This window comes from Melanotaenia boesemani, chromosome 11 (genome assembly GCF_017639745.1).
Source record: "Melanotaenia boesemani isolate fMelBoe1 chromosome 11, fMelBoe1.pri, whole genome shotgun sequence".
Lineage (NCBI taxonomy): Eukaryota > Metazoa > Chordata > Actinopteri > Atheriniformes > Melanotaeniidae > Melanotaenia > Melanotaenia boesemani.
Genome location: NC_055692.1, coordinates 32280888 through 32308374, shown reverse-complemented (window position 1 = coordinate 32308374; position 27487 = coordinate 32280888). Strand labels below are relative to the sequence as shown.

Genomic DNA, 27487 nt, shown 5'->3' with positions numbered 1-27487 from the left:
CGTGTGTGTGTGTGTAAAAGGAAAGTCAAGCCATCTCCTTGGTGTCGGTGGCAAATGTTCTGGGTGAGGCTCATCCACACAAAGGTTTCCGCAGGCAGCCTTCCCACTCTGACGACGGGAGCTTTGAAAAATCGGATGCAGGTGTGAAACCATGACGTTTCCTCCATGTTAAACTTGATACGTTTCTAGGAATCTTTGTCAGGAGTTGTTTTTTTTCTTGTTAAGCATCAGCAGAAAAGTCCAACCCTTCTGACACCTCCACACCAAAATACAGGAAATCATCTCTCTCCAGCTCACCTGCATCTACAGGTACACACAGATGTATTGTGAATTTTTTAGTTTGCTTTGCATTTATGGATATGAAAAGGTGTTTCTCGTGGTATGAAGCAGCTCTGTAGATGTATTTTTCATTTCCATATTCAATAAAAAAACATCCATAATTCCTTCTGTTGCAGCTTTTTTGCAGCCACTGCAACCAAATGATCTGACTAATGGTTGTGCTGTAAGTGGGTATTGACGCTGACACTAATGATAACTTTGTGTGTGTGTTTGTTTTGCAGGTGAAATGTTGGCCGACCCCAACAGAGTGTATGAACAAGCTCAGTCTTCCAAAGATGAGACGACGCCTCACAGTTCTGTGAAGGTCTCTGAGTCACAATAATCTTCTTAATCTATTAGAGATTAAATGAAAGGAGTTCAGGGCCCCTTATTGATCAGTTGTTTGTATATATATATATATACATATATATATATATATATTTTAAATTGGTCCTAAGTACTGAACCATAAATCTGGCCTAAACCATCTAAATTTAACGAACGTGCAGAGGCCAGTCTAACACACCTTATTAAGTAATCAGCTGGTTAATCCCACGTGTTCTAAATCACCTGCTGGTGCCCGTTCATGGTCTTCTGCATTCAGAAACACCCTCATTTAACCAGAAACAACACATCTCTTTAGAAGTTACGTGGAAATTGCCTTCCACCTGGTTATGGTATATTTATCCTATAAAACTCTTTGGTTGACCTTGGATGGTTTTGTAGAGATGAAGATTATTAAGACAACTTGCACATATATTCCCAGCATCATAACAGCATTTCTTTAATCTGATGTTAAATAGTTCCAGAGAAATAAAGGTGTTTTGGTTCAGAGAAAAAAACCATCCAACACGGATGATGTAAAGCTTCCCAGTGATGGTCAGGGAATGTCCAACCAGTCTTCTGTCTCATGTTGGTGACCAAAACGTCTTGGATATTCATTTGGATAGCAGTTAATATAACTTTGCAACACAGATCCGAGATCACGGTCGAACTCTAGCAGCTGATCAGACGTGATCAGATCAGCTGATCGTCTGACGACACAGTGGAGCACAGAGTTTGAAATATTTAACTCTTAGTTCTCACCTGTCTGTTACAGGCGTCTTTTATAAGTTTTAAACCTTTTAAACTACATGTTTCTTTATATTTATTAAAGATTACTAACTGAATAACTATTCTGACGAAAGACAGACTGACACATGCTGAGATTACTGCAACACTTGCAAAAACTATGCATTTTCCCTGTTCTACCAGTAGAACCAGTGCTTTCGCATGGTCAGGGCTGTTCTTGTGTATAAGAACATCTCCAAGTATAAGTACAAGATGGTAAATTCCACACTTTGCGAAAAAATATTCTCCACACAAAGTACACACAAGTCTTTGCGTAAGAACGGTTGATTAATGAGGTCCAGGTGTTGAACGTGATGTTTTTTTTAACATTTTAGGACGATGTTACACAAGTCGTTTATTAGGTTTTACTGTATATCCATGCACATTGTGTATGTTTTCTGGCTCTTTTTGTCTATTCAGAGTATTCTGAAGAAGAGTGTGACCATGCAGTACACTCCATCTGCTGTGTACCATTACAGTGATGCTGGAGGAGGAACCATCCATCATAATAAAATCAATGTCATTTTCCAAGCTGCTAAAAAGGATCTGCTGCAGGTCATCCAAATACAGGTATTTATTTATTGTCCAAAATTATTCATATGCTCACAGTAATCAGTGGCAAAGCCTTTATTTTTTTGATCACAGCAATCAATATAACTGCTATCAAGCTGTTGCATGTCTCCACTGGGATTTTAGGTCACTGCCAGTCTTCCTCAGAATAACTCTGGTCCTACACTCCCGCACATTTTCAGGTCTGGTGCCTCCAAAAAGCTTTTGCTCCTCATCACTGTCCTGTTGGCAAGTCTGATGCTGAACAAGGCCAGGCATATTTTCAAATTTTCTTGCAGATGTTTCCCTCCAGAATTATAATGTAGCTCCTCCAACTGCGAAGAGAGCAATTAGCCCGGTCAGAGAATGTGAAGCTGAACTTTAAAGTTGTCTGGCTGCAAACTAAACTCCAAATTTCCTGAGAAACATCAAGTCTCAGTAGATTCACAGAGAGGGATATTTGTAGTTGTGGAGGGATCCAGCCAGAGCCCAGACCTGAACCTCATTCAGAAGCTGAGTAGGGAACTACAGAGTGATGAAAAAGGAAACTTTCCAACTTCTGAGAGATGGAGATTGCTGCAAGGAGTATTTCACAAGTCCAGTGGAGACACGTAAATTAATATTTCATTTGACGTCAACAGGACCCCAGTCTGCTGGAAGGAAGGGTGACACTTCGTCAGGTCAAAGCTGGCTCAGTTGTAGGCCACCAAGGAGATCAGGTGAGTCTGCTGAGCAAACACACACAGAGACCTACTTACTTTAAATTACACTTATTTCTGATCTTTGTCCCAGTTTAACATTAGTGATTTTCACACACACGAGAATCACAGGACGGTGCTTCATCATGAACACTCATCATAAAACAGTAGGTAAAAGACAGACTTCAACATTCTGATACTTTAATGACATTACAAAAATCCATACACAGAAATTCATGACATGGCCATGCTGGATCAAGTTAATGTAGTCACCTGTAATTTTTCGTTATGCAGTTTACCTCCATAAGTAACAAATTATACTCCATTCCTTTTTCTACTGGAGCTGTTCTGTTTGTGTTCTAGGGTTGTTTGAAAGTAATATTTTACCGATATATGATATTCATTGTTCATGGTGTATGTAAGACTAAAAAACACATAAAAGTCTGTTGTGAGTGTCAGGACTCTGTGTACAGAGAAGACTCAAAGTCTGCTCTCAAGCAAAAGACAGTTTAACAAAAGAGAGAAATTATAATTAGATTTTGGTTCAAGAGAACAATAACACAGGCGTGAGCGCAGTAGCACATGAAGAGGTGTCGGACTGGCGGGTGTATGGAGAAAGCGGGCTTTACGCTGGGGAGTTTGATGGGGTGAAAGACAGCAGCTGTGCAGCGTTCGTGCTGAGCCGTCAGCTCAGCTGTGGATGGAGACGGAGAACAGGGCGAGCGAGGCATCAGGGAAGCCAAAGACTGCAGGAGGAAAAGAGGACAGCAGAGGACACCAAAGAGCAGGGTGGTGCTGTTCCATGACAGAGTTTATGAGTGCTTATAGATGAGAATAGAATAGAAATACTTTCTATTCTATAAGCTTGCCTACGAGGACGCTGTATCTGGACCCACGTGTGAAACTGGGTTCCTTTCTTATGTCTTTTCTTGCTTATTTCTACCAGTTCAATTCCAAAAGAAGTTGGGATGCTGTTAAAATTTTAAATTAAAACGAGAATGCAATGAATTGCAAATCCCATAAACCAAGATTTTATTCACAAACAGACATATAAACTAGTTCAGATGGCAAAAATTAGACATTTTATAATTTCAATAAAGTATTAACTCATTTTGAATTTGATGGCAGCTAAAAAAAAAAGTTTTAACTGTTATTATTTTTTATTTTTATTTTATTTAAATATTTATTTAATTCTTAACTAAAACAAAACAATCAATACAACAAAATTTTCAAGTTTACTGCTGTGAAGTATTTCTCTTCAGTCAGACCACAGAAGAGTTTTTCACGTTGCCTCAGACCTTTTTAAACGAGCTTTGGTCCAGAGAAGACGGCGATGTTTCTGGATCCTGTTCGCGTGTGGCTTTTTCTATGCATGATGGAGCTTTAACCTGCATTTGTGGATTTCAGGGTGTGTTCACATACAGTGACTTCTGGAAGGCTCCCTGATTCCATGCAGTGGTTTCCGGTAGAGATTCATGTCCGGTTTTAAAGCAGTTCTGCCTGAGGACCCCAAAATTCCAGAGATTTCATATTAATTTTCAATCAATATTTTGATGAGATTATTTACAGTGGATGATGGAATATAAAAAGTAAAGGAACTTTATTCTCAAATTGCTCAGTAGTTTGCAGATTGATGAAGCCCTGCTCATCTTTACTCCAGAGAAATTCCAGCCTTTTGTTTCCCCAAACATGTTTTTGTCCTAAATTCATGACGAGCCAATATTTTGCTTAAAATTTACTAATCATTGTATTATGTTTTTTCTTTTATGTTACACAGCTTCCTCACTTGTCAAACCCAAAAGGGGCAACACTAAAGTTTTTTTTACTTGTATCTTAAAGGTCCCATATTATGTAAAATTAACTTACTAAAGTCATATGTGTCCTCAAGTATGAGGCCCAAAAATGAGAAAATTCCGCCACCTCTCTCACTTGCTCCACTTTTTAGCAAATGTGTGCTTGAATGGGTGAGTCTGAGATCTTTCCTTTTGTGACCTCACAGAGGAAAAAAAAAACACTGCCCTCAGTAATGGATACCAGGGCCGACCGATTAATCGGCCAATATTAGCCCTTTTTAAAATGGCCAATATGGGCTGTTGTTTTACCGATTATACACCGATTTTTTCTTACTTTCTCATAAAACAGTAAATGCTGTAAATTGTCAGTCATGCAGAATGAGGTCCTTGCTGCGTTTGTCCACTAGATGGCGCTCTGACACCATTCAACCCCGCAGTCATCCCCCTCTTTTCAATAGGGGTAGCTAGTAGCTACAGCCAGTGATCTGAGTGGAGCCTGGCTCAGAATCGGTATCGGCCTCAAAAAATCCATATCGGTCGGGCATAAGTGGATTCTGTCATTGACCTGCCCCCCCAGCTATCTGAGCCTTCCCTTTAAAATCACAGAGTGGGCGCCAGCGAAAGCCTGATCCTCTCCCAGAGAGGGGTGTGGACAGGCACCATTTAAAGGTTCAGACCATAAACTGTTTAAAAAAGATGGATAGAACCTCTGTGATGTCACCTGTAGGTTTCTAAGGAGCTGAATTGAAGTTCATTGGCGGTTCCCGTCGTCGCCATCTTGGCAGCGTCACGCGTGTCGTCCTTCCAGGAAAATCCAAAAAATGGGCAAAGAGTTGGAGCTGAGAGGGAGACTGTGAAGGTGGGGGTGGATGATTGACACCCATCAAACACTGAGCTGCCTGTAACTAAGAGCTAACTGAGCTAACCCGGAGCTAACGTGGGCTAACCAGCTAATTAAGGTAGGTGGGCTAGAGCTAAGGCACGCTGTTAGACGGCTAAAAACCGCGTTTGTGCTGCACTCTCCCTTCTTTTTGCGGATATTGGATACATGTCAGTCAAAAGGACACTCCCCTAATTATGCTGAATTTCAAGAATAAATAACATCCAAATGGATGAGTTAGAAAAAAATTCACCTCCTCACAGTTGTCACGAAGGTAAACTTGACCTATTAATCCTAAAAAGGATTTTTGTACCAGGCTTTAAACTTGTTTATTTCTGCTGTAAGGTTGGTCTTTTTAACATGGGAGTCTATAGGGATTTGCTGTTTTGGAGCCAGACACTAGCGGATGAGGAGTGAACTGCAATTTTTTTGTACTTCTGCATAGGCTTCACATTTTACAGGCGGAGGTTGCCGCTTGGTTCACACACAGAAGCAACTTGTTCTCAGTAGAGCTCACTAGAGCCACATTTGGCATGGCTGAAATTAAGGACCAAGGCTGAATTTGGGGTAATACACTTTGAAAACAATGTTGCTGGACCTCTAATACACATATAAAAGTGTTGAAAAAATGTATAATATGGGACCTTTAAAAATTGAATCAAAACAATGAAACAAAAATCAAACCAAAGTGCTGAAGGAATGAAGTTCTGTGTTTTTTATGAAACTGAATGAAAATGAAACCAGTTCTTCACACAGACATTTCCAAACCCTAATCTTCATGTTGACGGCCACTTTTCTTCCTCTCCACAGGATGTCAGCGTGGCGTTCGTCATCTCAGGGGTGCTCCACGTCTACCAGCGTATGATAGACCGCGAGGAGGAGAGCCTGCTTTTTCTCACCCACCCAGGAGAGATGGTGGGTCACCTGGCCGTTCTCACAGGAGAGCCCCTCATCTTCACAGTGCGAGCCCACCGAGACTGCACCTTCCTCTCCATATCCAAAGCCCACTTCTACGAGTAGGATCAAGATCACACACATAACATTTAGTCCACGGATGTCTCCAGTTCTTGAGGGCTGCACTCTCACAGGTTTTTGTTGTTTTCCTGCGACCCGGCTGAAATTAGTGGGTCATTGTGAAGAAGTTGGCAAGAAGCTGTTGGATCCATTTGATTTGAATCAGGTGTGTGGGAGCAGGGAAACAGCTAAAACCTGCAGGATAGCGGCCTACGAGGACCAGAGTTCGACACCCCTGACTAAGGGCTTTTTTCGGCTTCTTCTCGTTGGACGATGGATGTTGGATGCCAACATATGTGTTTTTATAACGGCAGGATAATGCGTGAGGAGCCGAGAGTGGTGCTGAATGTAGCTCACACTGTGGTGAGGAGGGTGTCGCCATTTGTCAGGCAGATAGACTTTGCCCTGGACTGGATGGCCGTGGAGGCTGGTCGTGCAGTCTACAGGTAGGCTCTCTAAGTAAAATAGTGTCTTTGCTCTATAAATCACCCAGTTCTGCTGGATGTTTCCTCTCTGATTATCTGAATGTGTTTTTAGACAAGGAGACAAGTCAGATAGCACCTTCATTGTCCTCAGTGGCCGACTGCGTTCTGTCATCGCAAAGGATAATGGGAAGAAGGAGCTGGCCGGGGAGTACGGCCGTGGGGATCTGATCGGCGTGGTAAGCTGTGAGAATCTTTTCTCTAAAAATGAGTTGTGAAACTGTTGGATTATTGAGAATACTTACTCTCTGACCAGGTGGAGGCCTTGACACACCTGAACCGAGCCACTACAGTCCATGCTGTCAGGGACTCGGAGCTAGCAAAGCTACCTGAGGGAGCTCTGAACTCCATCAAGAGGAGATATCCTCAGGTTGTCACCAGGCTGATTCATGTGCTGGGACAGAAGATCCTGGGCAACATGCAGCAGGTCAACGGACCTCTGGCTGGTGACTCTTACTCTGTTACTTTGTTGGAGTGTGTTAACTTTTAAAGCTGCCATAGTCTGTGAGTTTTGGTTCTGTTGAGTTTAGATTTCAATTTCTGATCTTGTTTGACTTCCTCAGTCTATTCTTTTGCTTTCAGTAAGGCTTTAAGTTCAGGTTGGGGTATCTGTGTTAAATGATTTCTATTTCATCCTTTTCCTGTGTCATATTTATTCATAATATGTGAAGATTTCATGTTAAGTTCAGATCACATTCTCAACAAGCCAAAACTTGATGCAAATTCATTTAAGCTACGGGAAGGATGTCTTTTTGCTCTCTGTGCTGATTTATAGTTGCATCAAAAGCAAAAGTTAAGGTTTTACTTTCATTTTTGACTACTTAAATCCAGTAATTGAAAGACATCTGTCTGCAGGTCATAGTCTCAACACACCCACCAGTAAGTGGGATACTGGAAATCCAGTCTCTAATCTGTCCACGGTGGCCATCCTGCCTGTGTCTGACGAGACCCCCATCACTGCCTTCACTCTGGAGCTGCAGCATGCACTCAGTGGCATTGGTACAATCACTCCCTCACACACACACACACACACACACACACACACATGCAGCATTTATAAATGCAATAAGTCTAAGGAAAACGGTTAATTTCACACTGTATGTTCATGTAGTTCAAATATTTGCTCCTCGTACCTCTTAGAGAAGGCGAAGCATATTAGTGCTTCTGGGTTGTGATGGTATCAGAGTTCACTTGTGCTTTGAAGCCTTGAAGTGTGACTTTGTTAGATTTGTACTAGTGATGTGTGAATCATGAACAAATGGTTCCGTACTGGAGAATCACTTTACTGACTCATGAATCATGATTCCTCGTCTTCATTGAGCCATTCGCCGACTCGTCCCTGCTGCCACTAGCTAGCTAGCTAACTGCAGAGAGGAGACCAAACAACACATCACTGTTGTGTTGCTGTTTTTTGAACTGCACTAAATATATTAAGTTAATCATTGTTTTTGTGAAAAAGAAACTGCCTGTGTTTCTTGTTTCAACTCGGTTCCCTATTTTAATGGTGAACCATCACTATTTCCCTTCCAGCTATGAGCTATGAAAGAACAAAAAACACTCAGTGTGGAGCTCATGGTAGACCTGCACCACTCACACCAAGTAGCTCTCAGTACGTAGCCTGGCTCGGCTCACAACATGAAGAAATCACTTCCCCAGTTGTCAGCAGCAGCCACTCCATCTCTCACCGCTGAGAGAGTCACTCCCTCACCTCAGCTGGAATCTGCTGCTCTGCTCTGATAGTCTTTATGTTGTTTGCTGCGAAGGTAACAAGCAAACTAAAAAAAAACAGTCATTTCCTTCTCATTTTATTCTTTAAACTAGAGCTCTGGTGTCTGACTCGTTACTTTTTGCTGATGCTGTTAATAATGTCATGACAGGGAGGAACTCAGTAGTCCCTCACTACTGAGTTCTTCCTTTTTATTATATTATTAATAGTGATTAGAAAATAGATTTTTGGCATATAGATTAAAAACAATCTGAATTGTAAGGCATTTAACAATTATGATTTTATTTATTTATTTATTTTGCACTATAGCAACTCACTTCAATGCCATGAGGGCCACAATGCAGCAGGTTTTCTAGGTATCCATGCACCAACACACCCAATCAAATGAAAGAGTCACTGTGATTGGCTGTTAGATCCATTTAATTTGATTCAGGTGTGTTGAAGCCAGGATATATGGAAAACCTGTTGGTTTGCTCCCCTTGTAGGACCGACTGGACTAGCCCTGGTTTAGGCTATTTTCAGTTATTTTTTTAATATAATATAATTTTTAAACATTTACATTTGCACAACTATATTGTATATAGTAATTTTTTTCTTATGCTGCAGTGTAAAAAAGGTAATTTAATTTCAATTTAACTTGGTTGGATTTGCATTTCATTCTATTATGGGTGAGGTAGAGGGAAAATAAATATAGCCCCTTTGACAATTGTTAATCTTTCCCTTATTTTCCACTGTGTAATGAATTATTATGAATAAAAGCAAAAGCCTGCAGAACTGCACACCTAAAGGAACTCTGCCAGAGGAGCTATGTTATGAACCTTTTCTTTCTTTTTTGTGTTTACTGTTATTTCCAAGGTCCCACTCTACTCCTGACCAGTGACATCATCAAACAGAGACTGGGCTCTGCTGCTCTGGACAGGTGGCTCAACCATTTATTAAGTAAACTGTTCATTTACAATGAAATCTGAGAAAAATGTTTCTGTACATGTGCAAGTTTCCTCTTGTCCTTGTGATGTTTGTTTGGCTTTGATTGAAATGTGATCCAGTCATCCATGTCATCCTTGAAAGCGTCCATGAGTACCGTCTGTCCAGCTGGCTTGGGCAGCAGGAGGACATCCATCGCATCGTCCTCTACCAGTCTGACTCTGGACTCACACCTTGGACCCAGCGCTGCATCCGCCAGGCCGACTGCATCATCATTGTGGGACTGGGTGAGCAGGAGCCCACTGTGGGAGAGGTCAGTGTGGATTCACTGAGGCTGAAGGCACTGCAATTCCGTAACACAGCTCATGTAAGCTCCTCCTCTTCCTCTGCTCCTGTAGTTGGAGCGGATGTTGGAGAGTAGTTCGGTGCGGGCTCAGAAGCAGCTGGTGCTGCTGCACAGAGAGGACGGCCCGCCGCCCAGCGGGACGGCTGAGTGGCTAAACATGCGGAGCTGGATCTCCAGACATCATCACCTGTCATGCCCCCGTAGAGTGTTCTCCAGGAGGAGTTTACCCAAGCTGGTACTAAATACTCCATAACATTTTATAGCAGTGTTTCTCAATCCAGGACCCACCTCCTGCATGTCTTAGATGTGTTCCTACCAGTGTTGTTGTTGGCAGCATCTCAGTTTTAGTCTTAGTTTTAGTCGTCATGACGAAAATGCTTATTAGTTTTAGTCACGTTTTAGTCATGTCTAAGCTTGGTTAGTTTTAGTCGACGAAAACTCAAAAAGGTTTTAGTCTAATTTTAGTCAAATAAAAAAGTATTAGTTTATAACTAATTAATTTAGGTCAATAATACGTATTAAAAAGTGGAATCAAGGTTGAGAGGTTATAACAATTATTGCAATTCATAAAACAAGTTAACCTTAATGCTTTTACATAATAACCAGGTCCTTTACCAGACTTACAGCTTTAGCCGAGACTTTCCCATCAACAGGGATGCAATGCTGCCGTGTTTTACTTAACTGCTGTAGGGCAGAAACCTTTTATTTCTATATTTCAACTTTTTTCATGAACTGATGCCCTACTTCATCTTACAAAAATGTCACACAAGAAAATAGCAGCTCTATAAGTTCAACATATAGCAACACATTGTGAGCTTGTTGTTTGGTTATTTTCAACAATAAGTACAAAATGAAAATGAATGGTTGTAGACTTAGAAGGTTTCCCAGCCAACAACAAATACTGTAATCAATTACTCCTGAAAAGCAAAGGCCAACAGCACCCTTACTTCGGTAACTGTGGCTTTATTTCTGAGAATTTTCTGAAGTGCAATACTCCACCCTGAACATACACATGTCCAAAATATGAGCAATGGATGAGGAACACATGCTCAACTTGACCTGGTCTACCAGTGAAAATATGCTGGATTATAGTTAAAATATGTCCATATATCGTTTTGTCGCTTCCACCAAACCGCTTTGTCGACGCTGCGTCATGATTCATCTGTGTGTTATGGGATGTGTCTAACTGCTGTGTGTGTGTGTGTGTGTGGTTCAACGAGCTCAGTGCGTGTGTGAGCGTGAGTGAACATACACGCGGAGGGAAACGCGCATCGGGAGTGAAGAGAGCGGAGAAGTGGTGTAAAAAGTATGGACGAGGTCTTGTAATAAAGCCGTTTCTCCGCTGCCTTCCTTCCTTGTGTTTCACCCCGTTAACACGTGTAGAGGAGCGTAGGTTCACCGTGAAGAGAAAGCTACTTCAGCCCCGGAGAAGAAGGATCTCCCCCGTGTCTTCAGACTGCGGTCAGAAGAGGAAAACGGGAAAGGTTAACATATGAATGAATAAACTGTTTGTCTGTGTGCTCTGAACATCTGGTGGTGGGCGTGGCCAAGGTGCAGCAGCATTGCTGACTGACAGGTTGGCTCACAAGAGACAGAAATGTGTTTTTTTAAATGTTGGACAATCAGCTCATAAACACTTTCATCTCGTCTCGTCAACAAAATCTCACAAACGTCTCGTCATGTTTTCGTCATCAGAGAGCCATTTTTAGCTCGTCACCGTCTCGTTATCGTCATGAAAAAAAAGGTTTGTCAACTAAATAAATTCGTCATTGTTGACGAAAACAACACTGGTTCCTACTGCAACACACCTGATTCAGCTTGAGAAACACTCCCTTACAGGAACTCTGACCCGGACAGAAAATGTTTTGTTTTTGAATCTCCTTGCTTCTGTGTGGATTTTCAGAGAGAGTTGTACCAACGTGTGTTTGAGAAATGTCCTGATCGTTACTCCGACTTCTCCCGCCTAGCAAGGATCCTGACAGGAAACAGCATCGCCCTGGTGCTGGGTGGAGGAGGTGCCAGGTACTGTAGCTTTAAAGCTATTTAAATAGCTTTCATTTTAAATTTTATATTTAAAGCTGGGCAGCAATTAAAGTTTTTAATCACAATTAATTGCATGGTTTGATTTTGAAAGGCAGCTGTATGAATAAAAATTCTGTAACGTTTGATTTACAAACACTTGGTTGGTTTACAACACAAATAAGCAGCTTTTCAACAGAACTATTACCGTTACACAGCAGCAGCTAACATATCTCTTCTAAAGCTCAACCTTCATATTTAGGTAATTAAATTGAATATATAAGTTACATTACTAATTAAAAGGTAACAAGTCAGCATATAAATATTAAAGCTGATCGAAGTCACCTTCCTTCTAAACACAGAGGGATAAACATCTGTTTTCCTGTTGATAAAAAAAAGCAGGATTACAATCTCAGCGCTTCAGAGGAAAAGCACGTTTTATAACGACTTTAAAAAGTAAAACCCTAAAATAAAGTAATGCTGTAAAAAGAGGGAGTTTGGGGGAATTACACTTTTTACAGTAGCTCCGTGACACACCTGCATCAACGTGCAGGAACGAGTTTTCCTTGAGCGTGCACGTTTTATTATTAGTGGGTGGAGCAGAGATTTGGCAGAGCTGAAGAGGGAACGGACATCGACACAACACCGGTTCATTTGAGTTCATTAGCTTCACCTGCAATCCTCTGACCTGTGGTTTGTCCATTCAGTGTCAGTGAGAAACAGACTTTAAAAAAAAACAATAAAATCGTTACAAATAATTTAACAAAGTATTATATGAGTTGTTTCAGTTTAAAGATCAGACTAGACCTGAATATCCAACCTAACTTTGTTAAATATAAGATTCTACTTTGAGTCACACGTTTAGGTCAGGGATCCCCAGATCTGGTCCTCACGGCCCACTGTCCTGCACACTTTTATTGTTTCCCTGCTCCAACACACCTGACTCTCATTTTTGGCTCACAGCAGACTTGTGCAGAGCTTGTCAGGAATCCACAGAGAGGCGGGCCTTGAGGACCAGAGTTGGGATCACTGCCTTTACTTAAAACAATTATAAGTCTTAATTTTAAAGAAAGATTTTTTTTACAGTGTGAATTAAAATAAGTAAATGAATCTGTTTTCAGAGGCTGCTCTCAGGTCGGCATCCTGCGGGCGCTGAACGAGGCAGGAATCCCCATCGACATGGTGGGCGGCACCTCCATCGGCTCTTTAATGGGAGCGCTGTACGCCGAGGAGAAGAGCAGCAGCAGGATGAGGGTCCGGGCTCATGAGTGGGCCATGGTGGGTTGGCTGAAGACAGGAAGGCACTGCTACACAGAAATCTTCATTCCTTTTAATTCTTGGTCTCCTCTTTAGGATATGACCTCTCACTTTAAGAAGATCTTGGACCTGACCTACCCTGTTACCTCCATGTTTTCTGGAGCTTCTTTTAACTCCAGCATTAGCGCCATCTTTAAGGACAAACAGATAGAGGTAAGTTTCTCAAGCCAGCATTTCCTCAAAGATAAAAAAAAAGGATCTGAGCTGAGGAAGAAGAGGTGGTTAAGTTATTTTAAAAATGTATTCATAGATGTTCATGTATTTTTTTATGCTTGTGTTTCCTCTCTACATCCAGGACCTGTGGTTACCATACTTCAACATTACAACAGATATCACAGCTTCCTCTATGAGAGTCCACACTGACGGTGCGTGTATGTGTGTGTGAAACCTTTGTTCTCCCTTTTTTCTTTTAGACATTCAGACACTTTTATCTTGAAAATAAAAGACATACATTTAGATTTAACGCTGTCTCGTGCTCTCTTCTTCTATAGTTTTCTTCTTTCCTTTTGTCCACCTGTAGCTAAACACCCGTCTCTTCTTCAGGTTCGTTGTGGCGTTACATCCGTGCAAGTATGTCCCTGTCTGGTTACATGCCGCCTCTCTGTGATCCCAAAGATGGACACTTGCTCATGGACGGAGGCTACATAAACAACCTTCCTGGTGAGGAAACAGAGAGACTTTACTGTATAAATGGAAGCTGCTCACACATATTCAGCTGATAAAAATTTTTACATACTAGAAGATTGCTCCACAGAGACATGCTGATGATCCCAGAACACAACCATGAACTGGATGCAGCTCAGTGATACCAGTCCTGGATTTCCTCCCTGGATTTTTAAGTGCTCCACAGCTACTAACCAGAAGAGGGCGCTGAAGCTCAGTTAGCTCAGATTATGACCCATAAGGGTCCAGAGGCCTCATTTATCAAACCGTGTGTAGCAAAGCAAACTACAGCACAAAAAGGAAATGCGGCGCACACGACATTTCAGATTTATAAAAGCGTGCGCACGCACGTCCCATGCCTGTTTTTGTTCATAAATCAGAATCAACTCTAAAGTTGGCACACACGAGAGGGCGCCTTGCCACGCCCTTGTGTTGGCCATAAAAGGTCAGGTGAACGCCGGTAATAAATGTTTATCATATCGTTTCCATGATGGCTCAGGAGGGAAAAAGAAGGAAAAAGTGTAATTCGTCAGCGTGTGAGACAGAGATCCTGATGGACCATGTTGACAAACGTAAAAAGGTTTTATTTGGAGGGCACGGGGTGGGCATTACCAGGGTCAGAAAGGCAGAGGAGGCAGCAGGCGGCAGATATGCTGTCAACACCATGTGAGAGTGTAAGACACGCCAGAGGCATCGGTTGGTGCAGCTGGATATCTCAGTCGATAGGGCATCCGTCTCCTATGTGGGAGAACAAAGTTCGAATCCCACAGGGGAGAATCACTTTGTAGAAAAGCGTGATGCTGGTAATTTAATCATAATCACCGCTATTAATAAGGCGGACAAGGAGGAAATAAGGACCGTCTGGACAGAAATCTGAACATATTTTAGTGGTTGAGGTTCTTATTAATATCATCTACCTTTTTCTTGAAAATCCAGGAGAATTAGGAGAATTAATATGGAATGTGCCTCTTTATTCATTCCTGCAAACAGCTTTAATATCTAACACGTGGTGTGAACTTTAATGGTGAATTGTGCACAAATGTCTCACATTTCACATCATTTCCTTGATTTTATTCTGTGCCGTTGGCGTCGCAGTTTTTCTAGATTTTGTGCGTATGCTTGGGTCAGAGTTTGCTTGGAGGTAGGAACATTTTCCCGTTAAGTTTGGTTTTCATAAATCCCAAAAGCTGACTGTTTTTGGCGTACGCCGGTTTTTGTTCCTACTGCAGTTTGATAAATGAGGCCCCAGGACATTAACGGTCCATGACGGAGCTGCAGGGTGACAGAGTGGAGGTGTGACAGGAAAGCTGTGGGCTCGTGGTGGGTGTGTGGTCTGTTGGGTGGGAGGCAGGGCGTGGACTAACTCTACTGAAGAACATGTTTAGCTCAACATTTCGGAGCATCTTTAGCTTCATTAGACCAGGTTTTAATTGTCTGTGTGATGACAAATCGATGGTACCTTTACAATAATATAGAAATATAAAAAAAGCAAAAAAAGTAAACATAGAATAAAATTTGTCTGAATTTTCCAACTTTAAAGGTTCTTTAGAATCTATATTTAAAATATCTGTTTTTTCTTTCCACTGACATAGTGTGCAAACACTTGATCCAAGCTTCTCCTGTTTTTTTTATTTACAGATACTTTGCCTGTAATATAACAAAGTTAATAAATTAATACTCTACGGCCATATAACTATATATTAATGAGATTCAATCTCCACTAGTATGTTTGTTAGTAGTAATTTCCTCCAAAGATGGAAGTGTAGGAATTTCTAATGGTTTACTTTGCATAGAAGAAATCATGTAGATATTTATAAAAAAAATGGGATGCTACGTTCCTGATAGATTTCCTCAAAAGTCTTTAAAACATCTTCCTTATACATGTCAGATATTTTACTTAGGCCCTTTCTTTGCCAGTAATTTTTCCAGTAAGAAAAACTCTCTGGAGCTTTTTAAAAACTTGGTCTTAAATTCATATCATGACCTTGTTTGTGATAAAATGAAGCTGATAGTGGAAACAGGCCATCAGGTTATCAGTGTGCTCTGATCTCCAGCCGACGTCGCTCGCTCCATGGGTGCCAAGGTCGTGATTGCAATTGATGTTGGAAGTCGGGATGAAACCAGTCTGACAAACTATGGCGACTATCTGAGCGGCTGGTGGCTGCTGTGGAAGCGGTTCAACCCCCTGGCTGAGAAAGTCAAGGTACGCCAGCCTTTCCCACAGTTTTACAGCTCCTCTGCAGCTAGCACAACTACAGTAGTAAAATTTCACTTTTCCCTTGCAGGTCCTGAACATGGCAGAGATTCAAACACGGCTTGCTTACGTGTGCTGCGTGAGACAGATGGATCTGGTCAGAGACAGCGACTACTGCGAATATATCCGGCCGCCAATCGATCGCTATGGCACGCTGGAATTTGGAAAGTTTGACGAGATTGCTGTGAGTTTCCTTGCGGCATGTTTTTCTTTTATTTAAAAATGTTATTCAATCTGACTCTGACACTGCATGGCTGCTGCTGTAGGAGGTGGGATACCAGCACGGGAAGACTCTGTTCGATGTGTGGCACCGCAGCGGCGTGGTCGACAGCATGATGAAGGACAGACACCAGGAGGAGTTCCACAAGACCAAAGCTGGTCATGTAAGCACAGATGACAAAGAACTCATCATGATTTCTGACAGTTCCTTTCACTTAAAGGATCATCGTGTTAATCAGCAGGGTCATAAATCCACAGATTTTCATGTAAACATGTGACGGATCTGTGGCTCTTTCAGGTGGTCACATGTCCAAATGCCTCCTTCACTGACCTGGCAGAGATCGTGTCAAGAATCGAACCAGTCAAAAACGCCAAGATTGACGGTCAGTCAGTGAAAATTAGTAAATAAAACCCTGATTACAAAAAACTGTGTGAAATTTGAATAAAAACCCATGTTTTATTCCCAGTAGAACATAAACAACATATCAGATTTTGAAACTAAAACATTTTATCATTTCATTTTGAATTAAATTCAGGAGCATTTAAAAAAGTTTGACACCTAATTAGCTTAACTGGCAACTGTTGAGTGACATGACTGGGTATAAAAGGAGCATTTCTGAGAGGCCGAGTCCCTCAGGTATACAGATGGACAGAGGTTCACCAATCTGAGACAAACTGGGTCTAAAATTAGTGGAGCCATTTCAGGAAAATGTTCCTCAATGTAACATTGTGTAAACTTTGAAGATCTTGCCATCTGCACTGTATAGCATCATCAGATGTTTTAGAATCAGGAGGAATCTCTGTGCATGAGCAAAACTGGATGCTGCTGATCTTGTGGCCCTCAGGCAGCACTGCTTTAAAACCGGACATGATTCTCTACTGGAAATCACTGCATGGAATCAGGAAGACTTCCAGAAGTCACTGTATGTGAACACAGTTCACCCTGAATTCCACAAATGCACAATAAAGCTCCATCATGCAAAGATGAAGCCATGTGTGAACAAGATCCAGAAACACGCTGTCTTCTCTGGACCAAAGCTCATTAAAAGGGTCTGAGGCAAAGTGGAAAACTCTTCTTTGCTCAGATGGATGAAAATGTGAACTAGTTTCTGGAAAGCATGGAGGGCGTGTCCTGCAGACTAAAGAGGAGAGGGAGCATCCAGCTTGTTATCAGTGGACAGGTGAAAAGCTGCATCTCTGATGGGATGGGGCTGCATTAGTACCTATGACGTGGGCAGCTTCCACATCTGTGAAGCTCCATCAATGCTGAAAAGTACATGGAGGTTTTAGAGCAACATCTGCTCCCATCCAGACAACGTCTCTTTCAGGGAAGACCTTGCAGATTTCAGCAAGACGATGCTGAACCACCTCCTGCATTCATCACAGCAGCATGGCTTCACAGGAGAAGAGTCCGGCTGCTGAACTGGCCTGCCTGCAGTCCAGGGGCCTCGTTTATCAAGCTGGTGTGGGTACAAAAACTATAGTCAACTTTTGGGATTTATAAAAACCAAACTTGGCGGGAGAATGTTTCTACTTCCAAGGAAACTCTGACCCTGGCCAAAATCTGGGAAAACAGGAAACTGCTACACCAACGGCACAGAATGAAATCAAGGAAATGATGAGGTGGACAGTCTGCTGACAACATTTACCAGTCAGTAAAAGAAAATGTGAGAAGCTTTGGTTATTCATTCTGAGATCCAGCAGAGTGGGACAGACTGGAGGTCTAGAAGTGATGCAACGCTTATGAAACACACAAGAGGTGGATTTCCTTTTATTCATTTATTCTTACACAATCCTTTGTTAATTGTTGTCCGAATTTCCATCAAGACGGTCTCTTATTTCCCGCAACCCCTTTGCCACGTTGTTCCTCTGCACCTGCAGGATTTTCAGTGAAATGTAAAATAGCTCAGTTTCTGCATCTGATGTGTTGCTAATGTTGTAATGGGAATAAAATACGGCTCTGACATTTGCAAATCGTTGTAGTTGTTGTTATTTAGCATCCTTTAACTTAGCAAGTAGATATGGTGCTGACCTACTATGTTCAATCATTTTATGCAGAACAGTTTTTTTCCAGTAGTCATTTAAAAATCTGTTTACAACAATCTGTTCTCATTTTGTTTGCTGCTTCATCTTCCTCCAGAGGAACTCTCTGATGAGTACCAGACAGACTACGATGAAGAGGCAGTGGAGAGTGCCTTGTCTGACTTTGAGGCCTTCACCCCCGGCAGTGAGCACACAGATGGAGAGGAGACGGCTGAGACTGTGTGTATTACATCTGTTTCATATCATCAGAGCAGAGTGAATATGTGTAAAAATAAATCCTTGACATCAAATTATTTTCCAGGATGAAGAATATCCAATCCGAGTTCGACAGCGGCCAAAAAACGCTTCACAAAATGCTCATCTGTGACATTCATGAAAGCTGTGGCAGCTTCTCGGGCCTGCAGCGGAACCTTAGAGAGTTTTCAGTGTTTTCAGATCCAGTCATCAGCAGGTTCAGTAAAACCTCAGCAGGACGCTGCTGGTGGAAACAGTTGAAGCTGCAGCGTGGTTTCATTATGCAGTTAAACAAACTGTCCTGTTGCTTAAAATGGGAGAACTAAGCAGCGCTGGAGCTCATGTTACCCTCATATTGTTCTTTTTTTTTTAACTGATCTGATTGTTCTCTTCTGCCCATTCACTTAACTGTGAGGTCACTTCCTGTCCTTATTTCATTGGTTGCTGTTATCATGCAGTTAGCTGCAGCTGCACCATCGTCCTGACTAATGATGGCAGCGTAATGTTTGACTTGAACCCTCTAGCAGCCGAGTGAAATCAAGAAACTCCACGAACTGTCTGTGGGAGGTCAGGCAGACATGGATTATAAACTTTTATATCATGGTCTGGGTGAATACTCGATTCTGATTGGCTGAAGGGTGTCCATTAAAAAGTGGTAATGGACACCTATGAAAGAAGTTCCGGTCAAATAGACTTATTGTAGTAAATTATTGCGCTGAGTAAACAGTAGTTGGTAACCGTGGCAACAGAAACTCAGACCCCGGGCAGCAGACACGCCAGATCAGAGCAGCCTGCAGGCTATCAAACTATCTGTGGACTTTGACGGTTTGAAACAAAATGTTGCATCATCCTCTGGACACACACAAGCTGTAAGAGCTGCACCTGCCCTCTGAAACGACACTTTGTGTCACGTAACATAACATTAAGCAACCATCTCCCTTCCCTCCACTGATCAGGTCTAATACAACAGCTGTGGTCAACCGAGCTGCAGGTCCTGTGTCAGAGCCGGTTACCTCGGCAACGCGTCACAACAAAAAAAGTTCACTCAGCCGCTTCTTGTGAAAAACTTACGATTTTAACAGTAATAAACAACATTAACGTATTAATAATTTATTTAATATTTTTTTCTTTCGTAAGTGACCATGGTATAAGCGGGATAATACCCTTCGAGGTGTCCGTCATCGGTTCACGCCTCCACATCGTCCATTAATTTATGATAATGGACACCTCATCGGGCATTGTCTCTTACGTAAACACCAGAATGGATTTTACAGATCAGTATTTTGATACAAGCAACACGCACAAATGCACTACAGTCTTTCAGTAATATGTCACTACATGCTGGACAGCTTTACAGAGCTTGTTCCTGGACTATTACATTTTTATAGTTCTATATTTCATTTCATATGCTTTAAAGTTAAAATAATTATGTTTTTATGTGCTTAACAAGCACTTCATCTGCAGTGTTACCGTCCTCTTTGTGCAGTAATGAAGGGTTTTCTCCTTTCTGTAAGCAGTTTTTCGTTAACTTTCTTTTTATTTACTTGATGAAACTCGGCCAGTCGTTGGGCTTTTGTGCAAACGTCTGCAAACATTTCAACTAATTAAAATCCTGATTAGACTGTATGTTTGAGCCCACACAAACCAAACCGTTCAGCACAAGGTCTGTATGCAAAATACAGAGGTTTTCCTCCGCAGACGTTTTTATTTCTTACAGGAAGCACAAATGTATTTTTTCTTTCTGGTGTAACTTCTCAGATTCATTGGCCATCCGTCACTAATTGCACTGACTGTGAGTTAGATTTCTGCCTATAAAGATCTCTTATGCCTCAAGGAAACAGTGAAGCTGCTCACAACTGGAACAATAAGCTTAATTCTTTCATTTCACTGTGTTCTGAGATTTTTTTTAATCTCGGGAAGGAGATAAACAAAATTCTTTGTAAATGTAAACTGTATTAAACGACTGAGGCACATCTTTACGCTGCATAAAAGTTCAAGCACTAAAGACTTCAGCTCATGTAAATGTATATTTTACATCTGAACTCTAAACACAGTTCACTTTCCTGTTCTTAACTGTGACGTCACTGTGGTTATTAGCCTGGTTAGGTAGGAAACTGTTTTAGAAGTGAACCGTGCTGCATGCATGCATGCCTACTGCTGGAGATATTCAGTGTTTCATGCCATGATCATAATGTAAACAGTATTTATGATGCAACATTGCTGCCATTTGTACTCTGTATTCATGACTGTTTATTGGCCACTGATTTGGTCACAGTCCATGTTATAACTGAAAACAACCAAGAAAAAGGTGTTTGGTATCAGTGTTAATGATTTGTTCCTACAGATAACATCGAAAACATTTGTGATTGTTGTGTTTAATCCCTCCACAGAATGATGTAGGATGATGTATGAATTAATGATGAATGTTATTTTGGTCTTTCCTTTGTGAAAAGCTGCTCACACGAGGCCAGGTGTTTGATCTGATAAACGAGATGAAACTGACACTTGTTTTAAATAAAGTCGTCTACATGTGAAGTCAAACCACAATGTTTGTTTTGATTCGTTCTTGTTGGATTAAACAAATGGAGGAGTTCATGCACCTGAAAAATACAAATTACAAACTAACTTTATTTATTTTTACTTATTAGAATGCAGGTCTGGATTTATTATTTGGAGTGAATGAGTAGTTCAGTCTATTCACTGAACATCATGAAGCTAAATGATGTTTAAAAACCAAGGAAGTTCTCAGACATCTCACTTAGCGTTTAGAGGAAATACATACCTAACCTGTGTGCCCTTCTCAAATTTACATCATAATTTTGTTCTGCTTGCTAAAAATCTACCAAACTGTAACACTAACTAACCCTTTAAATGCCAGTTTAGTGATTTGACTTATTCATAAAAACCCCACAAAAAATAATTGTCCATATAATAATAATCTGTATGGAAGAGGCTTTGGTGGTGATTGTAGTCGTGGATATGTAAAAGATTTGCAACAAAAGTGATTTGATTGCATCAGTATTTTATGTACAGTGAAGGCTCAAATGGCTCATTGACGTCCATTAAAACCAGATTCTTTTTAATCTCACTGTCATAATAGTTTAAAACAATTCAAACTGTATTGTCAGCATTTCATTTAGAAAAACAATGATGATGTTTGACATTTTCACAATATTCGACCGTAGACAGATGCAGGAAATTTAGGTATTTTTGCCACTTTTATTATGGAGTCATGGGGCTATCAGGTTGCCCCAAGAATCATTTCTGATTATTAAGATTTTGATTTAAAAATGGTATCCTGAAGTCTGTCCAAATAAGAGGCAATCTCTACAAGCAATCCTTTTTACCAGTGTGGTGGTGCTGAAAGCAAATGCATACAGCCATAAACACTTTGTAGAGAATAATAACGCACATTTAAAGCACACTACTACCTGAAAACATCTTAGCGTGTTTCATCACTAAGTCCCAAACATGTCACCAGTCTCATTGTAAACTAGCTGTCTGGATGCTGCAGGAAACGCTGCGTTCTGCTTGTGCTTGCAGGTTTTATTTGCAGCAGCTGACTTTGACAGATGAGGGTGGGGCTCAGTTTCACACTGAAACCAGAGTTCAGTGATCACAGAAAACCTGCATCTGCTCCACCCCATGTGAATTTTAATCTAATGTTTAAAATATTCTCCAGAGAGTAAATGCTTTAGACGTATAGGCAGTAAGAAGTATTAATGGATTAAGCTTCGTGTTACTCCTCTGACACATTAAAGTCAGAACAGAATTTTTATTTATCAGATTTGTGAGATGAAATTTTAGTTTTATTATGCATTGCAGGTCTAATCACATGACTTAAAACAAATCAGTCAAAGGGATTTTCCTGTAGCGTAACTTTTCCCATCACGACTGCCATGTTTGGTTTTGTTAAAACTTTGGTTTTTGGATTTCCCCACATCACACTATGTTGGAAAGTTTAGTAACTTTGTGTGAGTGGCTTTTTGATCATGTAGCAGCTGTGAACAATCTGTACTGCTGAGGGTGTTTTATGCTTTCTGTAATTTTCTGTGCAAAGAGGAAAATTTTAATGTTGAGCCCACTCAAGTACAACAGGAAGATGCCTACACCTGCAAGACAGAGAGGATCACAGCCGGCATGACAGGGGACTGCCCATGAGCGTCACTTTTACTTATGTTTGCTCTTCCCCATAAAGGAACTCACCAAATCCTAGTTTTTATTTAACTTATAACTCAACCTATTAGCAGTTGTTAAACAAGCATGTTGGCTTTAAGTCCCCTGCTGTTTGCTGATGAGGTCATTCAGTGCAGACAGTCATGAAAGGGCTTGTATAGCATTTTATTCATACGTTTACCATAAACATGACTCCTGGATTTTCAGGTTCCTTATTCACATTTAGTAACTCCAAAAGTAAAAACAGGAAATTCTTCTATCAAGCGTCACAAACACTGAGATGTAACCCAACACCTCAGCATGATTTCAGTTTCAGCATAGCAACGTGTCTGCAAAAATGAGCTTCTTCTAAAAATCCCAAAACGAGTTAAAAGCACTTTAACTGAGAGGATTTAGACAATAATCTGTCCATGCAGTAAGATCATTACATTTGGTCAGATTTCCTGAAATAAGAAAAATATCTAGAATTTAGACAAATGAAAAACGTCTTTAAAAGCGAAAAACTTGTTTCAAGTCCTTTATTAACCCCTTAATGCCTGGTGTCACAAATTTGCATCAAAGCAGTTCTGACTTTTACTTTATTTCTTTATATCTAGATGTTGTATTTTATTCATTTATTTGCTTTATTCACTCTTGTTCATTTATTTATTTTGTTCATTATCAACCCTTATTCATTTACTATTAAATAATTGTATTTTATTTTTTCAACCCTGCACTCTGCATTTGCACAATCACTGATCACTTTTATTCCTGTTTACTAACCTGCCTGCTGAGACGTCACCGTGTCGTGTCGTGGGTTTAATCACCAACAACCACACTTATATTCATGTTTTTCTAGTTTTTGTTGTTGTACCTGATTCTTTTCTTTATCTACAGCTTGTCTTTTTTTACTGGTGCTTCTGATGATCGTTGTTTTTTTGTTTTGTTTTTTTCTTGTTGTCATGTTTGTTGTTATTGTTTGTTTCCTTACAGGTGGAGCAGCTGGTTGTTTTTTTCTTTTAAAATTGAACAGGTGACCTTATATCTGGTATATCCTTTTCTTTTCTCTCTCTCTTTCTCTCTCTCTTGCTCTCTTTTTCTCTTTCATTTTCGTTCTGTTTACTTTCTCCTTTCTTAAGGAGAACGTCGGTTTTATTAAAACCCTCAGGTTTGTCAGGTCCAGACATGTAAAATCAGCAAAAGACAAGATAAAAAAAAAAATAATACTTACATTTTCAAGAGGAGCTAATTTGTTCATCACAACACAGCAGCCAGACCATCATTCTGCTATGATGCTGGACAGGACAAGCTAAGGAAAAGATATTTCTAACTTGTCTAAAGTCTAGATATTCTTTCTTTATTTAGGAAATCTGTGTGAGTGGTGATGGAAGGCCTTGAAACAAGTTTTAACAGCTAAAATTGGATGTGAAAGATATAATGTGATCTCAGTGAGTGTCTCAGTGACATAACTGAACTGGCTTCAGAAGCCCTGATATGTGCTGGTGGCCTGTTTCCTTGAAGAGATCTCCAGGTCAGTAAAAGAATCTTGAATTGCACGATTGTGGCACCACAAATAAACGACCTAATTGGGATGATACCCACATGTATTCCAAAACAACAAATAATAAAACAATTTCTCTGGGATGAAAAAAGAAACCCAAGTTCTTTTGGATAAAGTCCAAAAAGAGAGGAGGTTTATCATTGCCAAACATAAAACACTGTAATGTTGCCTTTAAGATGGGCATTGGGATGAAGCTGGGGCTGATCGGGACTGGGTCCTCACTGAGCAGGAACTTCACTCCCCTTTAACCTACTGAGCTTCTAGCACAGGGGGCCCAGTTCCAGTCCTCAAGGGCCACAATCCTGCAGGTTTTTGATGTGTCCCTGCTCCAAAACCACCCGACTCAAATTGATGAGTCATTGTGCAAAACATAATAGGCTGTTGAATCTATTTCATTTGAGTCAGGTGTGTTGAAGCAGGAAACATTGGAAAATCTGCAGGACAGCAGCCCTAGAGGACAGACTTTGGGCACCCCCGCTCTAGCACAAACAGTTAAAAATGAGAAAAATACGGTAAGCAATCCTATTCAAAGGCATTCGAAAATGGTTTGGCAAGAGGTACATAAGAGATCTAAGGTACTCAAAAATATGCATCCATATGGCATAAAAATAAAGTTAGTTTATCTAATGGGCTGAATGGCTAAGAAAAAACACCAGGATAGTAGATGATCTATTTGAAAATGGCCCTTTTTCTTTCATATCAGATTTAAGAAAAATTTTTTGGAAGTACTTACAAATTAGACACTGTATCACAGAGGTTGTCCCTGTTGGTGAGGATAGAAGTCCAGTTGATTCTTACAGCTACCCAAAATGTATCATAAGGCTTCAAGGTGGTATGAGAAGTGTCCTTGGACAAATAATAATGGTTGTAGTAATCTCAAGACAATATGGGAGAAGGATTTGTCTTGTACACTGGATGAAAAAACATGGGAGGGGATTCTTTCCAACACTGAAGAATACATAAGAGAAGCCAGAGGCAAATTCATTCAGTATAAAAGATAGATAGTATAAATAGATATTATTTTTACCCCATCAAGGCTTTATAAAATGTGTTTACTTAACAATGATCTTTGCTGGAAGTGTGGGGTAAAAAGTGCCACATTTATGCACTATGGGAATATTCTAAGATCCTCCGCTTGGGGGAAGATTTTATAGATTAAATGAGCAAATGGTTAACCCATAAAAACCTGACGTGACATATATGTTACGTGTTATGTTTCTGAAACATTTTGCTTCAATTTATGGTAAACTTTGCTCAAAATCCTGTTGAACACAAACTGATGTTATCTTCTGTCCCCTAATAGATACCCAGAAGCAGAAAACCACATTATAATATTTTTAATATATCACATGGTAATAAATGGTAGATCCCCCCCCCCCCCCCAATTACATTTACATTTTGTTAAAGGGTCAAATAAAGACCTCATATTTTTTTAAAAAATTGACTTTTCTTACCATTTTTTCATGGGTCGGGCCTTAATGGGTTAAATTGTGAACTTCCCAGGTCACCAAGATTGTCTTCTTGTAGACAAAACTTTGGTACCCCAGTTAAATATATTTTAAGAATATTAAAAACCGTCCTAAAAACATGTGCACCGACTATTCTGAGATGTTGGAAGGAGCTTCAAGCCCCCACAGCGAATATGTGGAACACTCAGATGATGGGGACGGTGGTGGGAGAAGATGTTGGGGAGATTAAACTGTGAAAATGATATGATGAAAATGAGAGTTTTGGTGAACTGTCCCATTTTAGTGTCTCATCTTTCTCTTGGCAATGCCCCATAGGATTTAGATCAGGAGGGTTTGCTGGCCAATCAAGCACAGTAATCCTTGGTCATTGAACCCGGTTCTGGTTCTGACATCTTAATTATTTTATTAATAACTGTTTTGATGGTGAATCATGCTTTAATCACCAAAATGTTGAACAGAAACCACTACAGATGAAGAACAGGAAGAAAAAAAGATTCTCTCAGGCCAAAAAACACAAGGAAGGCACATCAGATCAGTGGAAATATGTTTAGGGCTCTAATTAGTCCAAATTTCAGATTTTTGGTTGCAATCATTGTGTCTTTGTGAGATAGTGGGGTGCTATCTGTGTGTTTGGTTCCACCTGAAAACATGGAGGAGGAGGTGCGATGGCATCCGCATTGAATGGACACTTATCTAGAATTCCAAAGCAAAATTTATGTAATCTGGTTTTTATATTGCATTTTCTTTTCTAACATAACAGTTCACCAAAACATATATTCAGATGAATGAAGGTGCTGCACCAGATGCACACCCCCACCCTAGGAAATTCTGTGCAGTATATACTTAATTTCCTGTTATTAATATTAATCTAATTTCTTCTTTATTATCTTTTTGTTTTTTGAGTAGATGCTAAATTATTTATTCTAATTATAAACCCATAGAACCAGAGATGTAAATGTCTAAGGACCAAAAAAGAAAAACATGCACGTGCACATTCAAGTTTAAACTGGTATTTCTTGGAGCGTGCAGAGAGAAAGCAACTCAGAAAGTGGAAGTGAAAATTAAAGTGAATCTTGGTTTATATGGGACAAAGTGGGCATTTTCTGCAAGTCAGTATTTAAAGTTTCAACATGCATCAGTTAGACACTGACAGGCTGCATATTAAACACCATGTAGAGATGAATGTAGCTGAAGACCTGCAGACATCCAGTGGTCATGTGTAATGGACAGCTGTTGGAGGATTATTTAAAGATGCATTTGTTTTGGACCAGAGCCCGACTGTCTTTTTCACTGTTTTCTATTAAGATTTTTTTCTGCTCGTAAAGCCCAAGCCTGAAGGCAACAGATAAAACATATTTGCATTTCTCAGCTTTCATGCTGTCATCATGAGGAAGAATCATGAGGAATCTCTGTGCGCATGGGACAAGGCAAAAGTTTAAACAAGTTAAATAAAGTTTATTTGTGTAGCACCTTTCACAGTCGTGAACTTTGTGGACAGTCGTCACAAAGTTCTAAGCAGAAGAAAGTATATTGATAAAATTCACAACTGAATAAAGTACACAAAATAAAATACATAAATAGAAGTATAAAATCTAAAATCAGTAGTAAGAGCCAAAGTTTATCTAAAGCTTTAAAAGATGGGGGCAGGTTATTGGGCTACTGGGTGCTACGGGACTATACAGTACCGTGTAAAGGATAAGTAGCACCACTATTA

General features: G+C 40.4%; 1 protein-coding gene and 1 long non-coding RNA gene across 4 annotated transcripts in view; both read left to right on the top strand.

Moving 5' to 3' along the window:
- The window catches only part of pnpla7b (patatin-like phospholipase domain containing 7b), a 28558-nt gene extending 9271 nt beyond the window's left edge, over positions 1-19287 (top strand). Inside the window, exons 12-36 of one of the 3 annotated variants that reach the window (XM_041999171.1) lie at positions 21-141; positions 232-309; positions 561-643; positions 1848-1997; positions 2618-2695; positions 6158-6363; positions 6676-6807; positions 6899-7022; positions 7100-7289; positions 7699-7842; positions 9425-9488; positions 9638-9806; positions 9892-10074; positions 11743-11861; positions 12980-13136; positions 13212-13328; positions 13471-13540; positions 13719-13835; positions 15893-16041; positions 16124-16276; positions 16359-16475; positions 16610-16694; positions 18452-18573; positions 18656-18750; positions 18781-19287. In XM_041999171.1, the coding sequence (XP_041855105.1) occupies positions 21-141; positions 232-309; positions 561-643; positions 1848-1997; positions 2618-2695; positions 6158-6363; positions 6676-6807; positions 6899-7022; positions 7100-7289; positions 7699-7842; positions 9425-9488; positions 9638-9806; positions 9892-10074; positions 11743-11861; positions 12980-13136; positions 13212-13328; positions 13471-13540; positions 13719-13835; positions 15893-16041; positions 16124-16276; positions 16359-16475; positions 16610-16694; positions 18452-18573; positions 18656-18721 (2994 nt within the window). In that variant the 3' untranslated portion in view covers positions 18722-18750; positions 18781-19287. Of the gene's footprint in view, positions 1-20; positions 142-231; positions 310-560; positions 644-1847; positions 1998-2617; positions 2696-6157; positions 6364-6675; positions 6808-6898; positions 7023-7099; positions 7290-7698; positions 7843-9424; positions 9489-9637; positions 9807-9891; positions 10075-11742; positions 11862-12979; positions 13137-13211; positions 13329-13470; positions 13541-13718; positions 13836-15892; positions 16042-16123; positions 16277-16358; positions 16476-16609; positions 16695-18451; positions 18574-18655 lie in introns of all 3 variants that reach the window. The other 2 variants (XM_041999172.1, XM_041999170.1) reach the window with 2 other exon arrangements.
- Positions 19288-19454: 167 nt separating this feature from the next.
- Positions 19455-21129, top strand: LOC121648792. Its single transcript, XR_006012035.1, has 2 exons — positions 19455-20149; positions 20306-21129. It is a non-coding gene; the product is annotated as an uncharacterized LOC121648792 (long non-coding RNA).
- The last annotated feature ends 6358 nt before the right edge of the window (positions 21130-27487 follow it).